This window comes from Podarcis raffonei, chromosome 4 (genome assembly GCF_027172205.1).
Source record: "Podarcis raffonei isolate rPodRaf1 chromosome 4, rPodRaf1.pri, whole genome shotgun sequence".
NCBI lineage: Eukaryota > Metazoa > Chordata > Lepidosauria > Squamata > Lacertidae > Podarcis > Podarcis raffonei.
The window spans coordinates 48,174,764-48,184,105 of NC_070605.1; the positions used below are offsets into that span (position 1 = coordinate 48,174,764).

The window sequence follows — 9,342 nt, forward strand, 5'->3', positions numbered from 1 at the left end:
AGAACAACCATGGTTTGGCATTGTCTGAAGTGGGCTGGATGCTCTCTAGAAAATCCTCAAGCTGCAGAGCAAATACTCTTAATATTTCAGAACACTGTGTGTATGTGTTGATTATGGAAATCCTTCCAAGCCTTGACATACTTCTGCAGTAGCATTATTAAACTGCTATGTGGCAGCGAGATTCCCCTCCATCTTATAAACACCCTAGTTTAATGGCCATGACCTCATTTACATTCAATAGGGCAGTCTCAAAATAAGCACAACAGACAGTATAAAAGGTCTTTTATTTTGATAATACAAAAAGACAATTTTGTAAATGCAGTCTCCAAACAAAATTATCCTTTTTCCACACAGAAAATCCGCTTCACAGTAGCCTGCAACCCAGCTTAATTGTTTTATGTGCCAGTGCGAAAGGAACTGTAGTTCCAGCAAGAGATGCTGATACAAATGTTACTTAGCTAACCCATCCGGATTCCAACTGATGAAATAAGCCTGTCCAAGTCTTATTTTTCTCATATGTCTATTTTTTTATAGAAACCTGTGAGAACAATTTGAGTGTGTGTGTGTGTGTTTTAAAGCCAATGGCTTCAGTAAGAAAAATATTTTACTATAATTATTTGTCTAAAAATAGGGGCCATGTTATGGTTTACAAGTTTGCCATAATAAGTTAATGTCCAAAATACATTTACTTCTTTGCAAAAGAACTCTAAATCTTCAAGTAAACCTTAAAACTAATTGGGTTCTGCAAGCTACTGCACCAGCACAGCAACTCATAGGGGGCACAGTTAAGGATGCCAGTAAGCCGGCTCCAGCATAATCAGATCAGTATGGGTGGGGAAGAAAATCAAGTCTGCTTCATTTGCCATAAACAGAGGCATGCCTTAACAGCACCTGAGTAAGCTGCTTTTAAAACAGTTCTTTAGAGCTAGGTCCCCCAGAGATGGCTGCCCTTCTGCTCTTTAGAAACTTCTAGAAGCTATCCTGATCGATGAGATACCCAAACTATCAACGTCTGGAAGTCTGTAACAGTTTGACTTCCACGAAGTTTAATTTTACCAATATTTGACCTAAACTTGTATGGTTTTCGCTTGTAACTTTGCCTTGCCATGTAAAATCATCACTTGGCAACGTAAAACTTCAATAAAAATGGATTACAGAAAGCTGTGAGGCAAAGCTTTCTCTTCTTGCTAAGCTAAGCAAGAAAGGTAACCCCTTTAATATATGGAAGGGCTACAACCAATTTTTAAAGGCAACAGGAGTTGGCCTTGTGTTGGAAAGTTTAGAAAAAAATGTGAGATGTACATTCCTCTCATTACAAGAAAAATGCAATTTATGGTTGCATTCCAACATTGTGCAAGTAGATTTCCTCTCGCATAACAGGACTTCACCTTCCTCTCCCCCAAAATCTGCTACAAAGGGTCTGTCCCTCCCCAACCCCCCAGAGGAGATTGAGGGAGTACGCCAGGGCCATATGGGGAGAGGGGGAAGGAGAATTCCCATTGTGCAAGAGGAAGTTCATTTCTCACACAGCCATCTGCTGATAAAATGCTATATTCTTTCTACCGATACTGTAATGACAGCCTGAGAATAAGTTTGACGTTTTCTTCAATTCCATCAACAATCTCTGATTCACATTCTCAATTTATTTGGTTCAATTTATTTGTTGCTGTACACCTAAAGAATTCAAGTCTCTTTAAAAGTAAAGACTGGTCTGCTTCTTTATATCCGAAGTAAGAAACAATGGGCCCGAGTTCCCATGAGCTACTGAGGCTCACAAGTGGATTTCTTTGTATTTGCTTCTTTCAGCAGCTGATAACCATGAATTCAGAACACCTATGACTTATGACAATCTTTCAAAATCCAGATTTTAAAAGCAGTTTGCTTTGCAGGATGGGTTAGGAGTCAGAAGATCCTTAGGTTCTTAGAACTAGATGTCCAGCTCTTTGAATCCTGATCAAGTAGTTGGTGGTCCTACTAATAGCAATATAATCTTCAGTATCTACACAAAGACTACAGGGCAGTTCACACACAGCATCCTGCTCTTTACACAACTGGTTCTGCTCCTTGAAAACATTCTCCGTGCCCTTTCTCCACCACCACAAAAAAAAACAACCACTCAGAACTAGGTTTCAGCCATGTTCTTTGAGCCACATTGTACAGTACATTTCGCTCTACACACATGATTATGACGATCTTTGACAAAGTGCCTATATAGACAAACACAGAGTAGTAACCTGGGCAATGAGATATAATGTTTGTTAACTACCTCCTCAACAATGGCACATTTTTAACCACCATAATTAGGAAAATTTCTGACCATTGTATCTCAGGTTTGCACATATTTGAGGGTGAGACCCCAAAAAACACTCAGTATTGTTTGCATTAACATTGCAACACTCTGTGAGCGTTTTGACACATTAGGATTACACATTAATCCCTATGTCATTAATTGCAAATTTAGAAGCAAATCTAAATCTAAAATAAGTAAACAATGAGATGTTTACTTCAATGCTGCTGACTAACATCAGCAGCCAGAAAATACCAGTTTTCTTATTAACAAGAATGGAGTGTTTTCAAGAGTCCTGGAATATTTAGTTTCAATACTTTCTACAAAAGCATAGACTGAAATTGCTACTTCAACTTTTTTTATGGAATGGTTAAAAAGACTGTTCTCTGAATTGCACAAACTGTAACAACTAAAGCAAAGGTAGAGTTATCTGCATTATGGAATTTTTCAGTAGTAATAACTGATCAAAACCGAAAAATACAAGTTTTACACTAGCCTCGCTTGGGGCATAACATTAGACTATAGTTTAGTGTTACATGAATAAGTCTCAGGTGCAAGCACTCCCTCAAGTAAAATTTGAACAGGCTAGTCTTAATTTTGGATTCTTGCAACAAGCCAGCTTCAAAATAGTGGCTTATGAAGCTGGCTTCTTTCAGTAAACCATAGTTAAGACTAGCCACAGTTTAGGTTCTGGATGTAAAGCTAAACTGCATTAACCAAAAAAGGAAGAAAGTTTCTAACCTACTCACAACTGCCTGAGGACAAGGAAAGTGGGATCACACAAACCAGAGCCTCATTCACATAGCACTAAACTAAACCATAGTTTTAGAATTATGCTTGAACAAAGTCAACATACCATACAATCATGGAGTTTCCAGTGATAACACATACAATTGCAAACTTCCTTCAGCACATGAGTAGAAACCATAATGTTTGCCTCTTACTACCTTATACTAGAAATACTAAGAGGTATCCAATAGTGATGATTCCCCATGGCTAATGTTAAGGAATGCATTCAATTTTTGGTAGGATCTGCAGAACAGCTCTTGGTAAAGTGCTACTATCTAAAGCACATTCAAGGTTCAATGCAACATTAAGAAAAGTGCTTTTAAATGCCATTTAAGATGAACTTCAGCTGTGCTATCTGCATTAATACTGCTACTGCCAGGCCAGTTCACAGTCAATACATATTCCTGGGAAATGCCAGGAAACAATGCCAACACTATCTCCCTCATTACTTCAGAATGGTTTAATTCCATTTTCAAGCAAAGAAGTCTTGAGGTTCTGTTGATTATTAAATTAATAAAATAAAATAAAATCATGCTTCAGAAACAATGTTTCTGATCATTGGCTTTCCTTAACAAATGAGCTCATGTTTTCCTGCAGCTCAAGTATTAACAATATTTTCTTCTTTATATAGCTAATCCCTTACAAGGGACACAGGGAAGGAACTAATGTACACTGAACAGTCCAACATGCTAATGGATTTAGGTTAGGACGTATAGAGCCCTGCTTAGTTATGGAACTGAAGAAAATAAAATGGGATAAGAACACTGAAGCTTAGATGAAATTTATCTTTCGTAAATGCCTGTTTGGAATTTCCACAGCACTAACTTGGAGGGGCCAAGATCCCCCCACAATTCCAGCCTGAATGGCCACCCCTATTACCACAGCTAGATCTGGGTCAACGGAAGTGTTGGGTTCCTTCCCAAAGAATTCTGTAATAACTTTACGTATTCTTGGAATTCGGGTGGAGCCTCCAACTAATACAATCTCATCTACTTCAGTCTTGTGTAGATGCCCTTCTTTCAATACCTGCTTAATGGGGACAAGAATCTTCTCAAAAAGGTCTTCATTTAATGTCTCAAAGAGTTTCCGGGAAATTTCTGTTTCAAAGAGAACTTTTTTCCAAGGGACGTTCTGTGTTTCTGAAAGACTGCCCTCCAGGTCCTCATTCATCCCTGTTTTGATTTCTGAAGGGACATTTTCGTGTTTGCTGTATACCTTGTTCTCTTCCTTCAAGGGTTCATGTTGGTGCTTCCGCTGTGGCATAGTAAGAGAAATTCTGACTGTGGAAGAGTTGTGAACTGTCAAGTTCAATTTGACAGCTTCTACAGCCTGTCTGAGTCTATGTATCTCTTCCTTTTTAGAAGGCAGAGAGTCATATGTATGATGCATCTCATCATATAGGTATTGCATCAGCCGCTGATTGAAGTCCTGCCCTCCAAGTTTGTTGTTACCTAAAATACAAAGCCGACATACAGACAACTCACAGCAATTGAAGACAATGATATGTATAACTTAGAAGTATGGAACTGAGGAGTTGGAAGAGACCATGAGGGTCATCTAGTCCAACCCCCTGCATGAACCCATGACCCCAAAATTAAGAGTCTCTTGCTCCACTGAATGAGCTATCTCATAAAACAGGTGGTTTCACTGAGCCCTTGAGAGGCTGCCACAGACAGCTGGTTGGCTGTACTGAGCTTGGTGCATCATAACCTGGCTTAAGCTAGTCATAAGTATAGGTTCATTTGGAAGCAAGTTCCACAAAAAAAATCATTGGTGCTCATTGTCCAGAAAATATATTAGGAATAAATGGGACACACAAAAATTAAGGCCAATAACTCGCCTCTCTGACCTCTCTATGTTCAGCTCCTCATAGGGAAGTCTTACAGATTTATTTATTTTCTTTATATCCCACCTTTCTTCCAGTACAGGACTCAAGGCATTCATTCATGACTCGTTTACTACAACATCAAGTGTTAATTTGCCTGCATGGGCAGGCCATCACAAATGTAGCACCTCGGACAGGACTTCTACATCTTTCAATGTAATCTTAACTACAGCATTTTTTAATGAAGTCAGTTTACATATTCAGCTGCCCGCGATAAGCATGAGTGTATCCAATGGTATACAAGCAGGGAGGAAAGATGTAGAACCAACCTACAGCTTGCCGTATTAGAACTGCCAAGTAAAATTATTTTAGTGACTCAAACCCTAGCATTAAAGATTCTTCTTTACCTGCCATGGCTCGGGTCAGAAACATCCCTCCTTGCTTGTTCAGCAGAGAAACATCCAACGTTCCTCCACCCAAGTCTACGACCAGAACATTAGAAACATCAACTTTGTGGAGACCATATGCCATGGCTGCTGCAGTGGGTTCATTAATTACCCGCAAGATTTCCAGTCCTTCAAAAGATAAAATATGTTATCAATATTTTTATTTTTGCCTCCTATTCCATCTAGTAAAATAATGATTCTAAACCAAATATGATGACTAAGTGGAAATTTAAGTATAAAATGATTAAAGCTTGTAGAGTTGTGTCTAACTCTCCTTCAGACAATAAATGGTTGTGTATTTGTAAGTGATTTTGTTTCCTTAATTTTGTTTCTAACTCTGCTTGTCATTCTGGAGAAATTTCATTCACAATTTCTAACGCTGCACAAGTCAAAGCCAAAGACAAGTCAGTGCTGGCCTACTATTATATATGCTCCAAGTATGGCATTATGAAAATAAACTGAGTTTAGCAAGAATACAAGGGAAAATATGCATCACCTGCAAGTCTTGCTGCTTTAATAGTGTAGTTTCGTTGTCTTTCATCAAACTCTGCTGGCACTGAAATAACTGCTCTGGAAACAGGCATTCCAAGGTAGTCCTCCGACATCCTCTTCAATTTCAAAAGGAGTTGAGAACCAATATATTCTGGTGTTACATTATAAGTCTCATTGGTTGCAATGGAAAATTCAGCAGCTCCCTTGTTATTAATAATCTGAAAAACAAGAGAAAAGCAGAATCTTTAAGCTGCTATCACATACATATGAGTGAGTGGACCCGCCTGTACACAGAATTACTCACTTAATTCTGAGTGAACATAGGAGTGTGCTGTTAAGAAATAAAATTCCTTATTTATTCATTATATTTATATAGCCATCTCATGACAGTTCTTTGGGTGGCTCACACAGCAAAAAAGTATAAAGTATACTCTAAAACAAAATTAAAACTCCATATGTATAGGAACCACAGAAACATGACAGAATTCATCATAGAGGCTTTCTTTTTCATTTAAAAGGATTTGTCTGAACTAGACATTACCTGAAATCACATGATGCATACGATTTAATTAATATTTAAGAGTGGTGTAAATTTAAGCAGTTCCCAGCAGCACAAAATATATTTTCAAAATGTAAAAACATACTCCTCATTTGTACGAAGCACTTCTAACCACAAGGCCTCAGCTTCACCTATTCCTAGAACAAATGAATCATCTCAGGTCTTCTAACTTATTACACAGCAGTGAGAAGTGTGGGTATCAAACACTCATTGGCAGTTAGCTGGTAAACAAAACATTAAGCTCACCTTAAATGGGTATCTGCGGCTCTCGCTTATCAATTCTTTTGGTGTGAAGAGCTTCCCTATAAATCGCTTGGCGTCATACACAGTGTTCTGTGGGTTTGAATCTGCCAGCTCTAGTCCATCATATCCCACATAAATATCTCCCTCCGTGAATGACACTATGCTTGGAATGCTGTTGTGCCCACTTTCATCAGGAATCACTTTCACCTGCCCTGTGCCAGGAAGGAAAACGCCAACTGAACAATATGTGGTGCCAAGGTCAACCCCTATTACTTTTGGTGTGGGCATAGGTAAATACTGTTGGGCCAGGTATCCAGCTAATAAAAGTGTCAAAATAGCAGAACCTGAAAGGAAAGAAAGAAAAATTAATCCCAGAAGAAGTTAACAAGACTATCCATTTTTTTCCATAGAATTATAGAGTTGAAAGGGACCCAAGGGTCAACCAGTCCAACCCCCTGCAATGCAGGAATCTCAACTAGATCATACACAGCAGGTACAATTTTTAGAACAGCTATTGTGTCACTCATAAATTATATTTCTTTAAAAAGCTAAAGATCCCAAACCATTTAGATTTTAATACACTCCATGGTCATTTTAGCTGCGTCTACTCTAGCTCTATATCATTTTTGAACTGTACATAATATTCCAAAAGGGGTGCATTATGGATTTGAATCAGAACATTTTGATACTGACAGTTTTATTTTTAATTCCTTTTCTAATAATCCTAGCACATAGTGTCTTTTTCACAGCTGCCTCACACTGTTGGCATTTTCACTGTGCTATCCACTCAAATAAAATCTTTCTGATGAGTCATGGGCACTGCCAGTTCTTTGAAACAGGTCCATCAAGCCTTTTTCCAGTATTGGCAGATGGCAAACACATTGCCTGTGTAACAAACTCCAAACTAGAAAGACAATGAAAGGCACCCTCCTAGAGAAAACCAATAACTTTCATCCTCTCCTTCTTCAACTGCTTCACTAAACACCCCTCTTCCTGTGACTCTACCAATCACTGATCAGTTTCCCAGAAGCAAAATTACAGATACTGAAGTCTGCAAAGTAAGTGCTTTAACACTTTCATCCCCTAAGTCCAGGACCATCCTGAGGCAAAGCAGCAAATGAATAGCAGTGACGCTGGTCAAATTATTTTGGTACCGGAAGCAGAAAATCCCACAAGTGCCTCTCTCCCTCCTGGGCAGTGAAAATACTATATACATGCAAAACCATTTGTAATTTTTCATGATACCAAAGATCAGACGCCTGAGGTGATCACTTTTTTTCTGGTTGGCAGCAGCTCCACCCCTCCTCCTCCTCATCATCATAATTTATTATTTTTACCCTGCCCATCTGGCTGGGTTTCCCCAGCCACCCTTCCAACCGAATATTAAAAACAATACAGCGTCAGACATTAAAAACTTCCCTAAACAGGGCCGCCTTCAGTTGTCTTTTAAAAGTAAAATAGTTGTTTATTGCCTTGACATCTGGTGGGAGGGCGTTCCACAGGGCAGGCGCCACTACCAAGAAGGCCCTCTGCCTGGTTCCCTGTAACCTCACTTCTTGCAGCGGGGGAACCGCCAGAAGGCCCTCGGAACTGGACCTCAGTGTCCGGGCCAGTACACCCCAATACAAAAGCATAAAAATCAGTAGAACTGTCCTACTGGGTCAGACCAAAAATTCATCTGGTCCAGCGTCTTGAACTCAAAGGGTCCCACCAGATGCCTCCAAGATTCATAGAATTGTAGAGTTGGGAGGGACTCGAGTGTCATCTAGTCCAACCCGACACGGGTAACCAGAGACAGAAGAACATAGATCTCCTGCACTTTTAGTAGTTGTGCACCATTCCCTTTCCTACACAGCGAATTAGTGGGGGAGGAATTCTGTCCTCTTTTGCCTCAAGCCACCCTATAAGCAGCGCATGAAGGCGACGTCCCTCCTCGCGGCTGGCATTCAAACGCACAGGTAGGCTGCCTCTGGAACTGGAGGCTCCCTTCAGACACCTCGAATGCCCTGCGTGTACTCAAAAGCTATCATTTTAGCTTCGAGTACTCCGGCGTAGAGCCCTGGGTTTCAGCGGCGGATCTAGGCCGAGGTTCCCCCCCCAAAAAAGCAGCGGGAGGCAGACAGGCAGGCAAGAATTTAGGGGGGATCTTAACGAGGCGCCGAGCAGAGGCTGACACAACCACCGACCCGCTTTCAGCCGGCCCCTCTCACTCACCCAGCACCGTCATCTCCCCGGCCATCTTCGAAACTTCTCGCTGCCCTGGCCCGGTCCTATAACGCCTCGCCTGTTGTTATGCGTGACACTCGCCGGCTTCCTGGGCCGTTTACCGCTGTGATGACTGTACCTTCGCAGCTTGGAAAAAAAAACCTCGCGCGACGCGGCGCATGCTGGGAAATGTAGTTCCTCCCATCATAAAGCCCCAGCGCAGTCCGTAGGCAGAGAAACTACAATACCCGCCAGCCAAGCATCTCGTCGGCGCGCACTCTTACGTGCCGCGCTGACCCCTCCCCTCAAGACACGTCACCCAATCCGTGCGAAGGGGCTGATGGGACGTGGGAGGAACTTTCCGGTGACGTACAAAGGAAGAAGGAAGAAGGGTCTGTTATGACAGCCCTTCCTGCGCTTTGCCTGTCGGGAATGGTAGTTTGTTGTCTTAGCTGCTGCGTAGTTTTCCTGATGCTTATCGTTAAAGTTTTTGTTT

The 9,342-nt window shown here is 40.9% G+C and overlaps 1 protein-coding gene across 1 annotated transcript; it reads right to left on the reverse strand.

The window, feature by feature from the left end:
* Positions 1-267: 267 nt before the first annotated feature.
* Positions 268-8,993, reverse strand: HSPA13 (heat shock protein family A (Hsp70) member 13). The gene is made up of 5 exons (XM_053386497.1): positions 8,856-8,993; positions 6,645-6,985; positions 5,844-6,057; positions 5,309-5,476; positions 268-4,527 (listed from the first exon to the last, which is right to left on the reverse strand). Exons 1-5 carry the CDS (start codon positions 8,878-8,880, stop codon positions 3,848-3,850), a joined length of 1,428 nt encoding a protein of 475 aa, XP_053242472.1. The 5' UTR covers positions 8,881-8,993; the 3' UTR covers positions 268-3,847.
* Between the last annotated feature and the right edge of the window lie 349 nt (positions 8,994-9,342).

Excerpts from the sequence above, each read along its gene's own strand:
- HSPA13 (XM_053386497.1), bottom strand. The coding sequence starts at position 8,880 with ATGGCCGGGGAGATGACGGTGCTGG. Across the intron at positions 6,058-6,644 it reads GCCGCAGATACCCATTTAAG|ATTATTAATAACAAGGGAGC; the intron begins GTGAGCTTAATG and ends CTTGTTTTTCAG. Across the intron at positions 5,477-5,843 it reads TAAAGCAGCAAGACTTGCAG|GACTGGAAATCTTGCGGGTA; the intron begins GTGATGCATATT and ends TATCTTTTGAAG.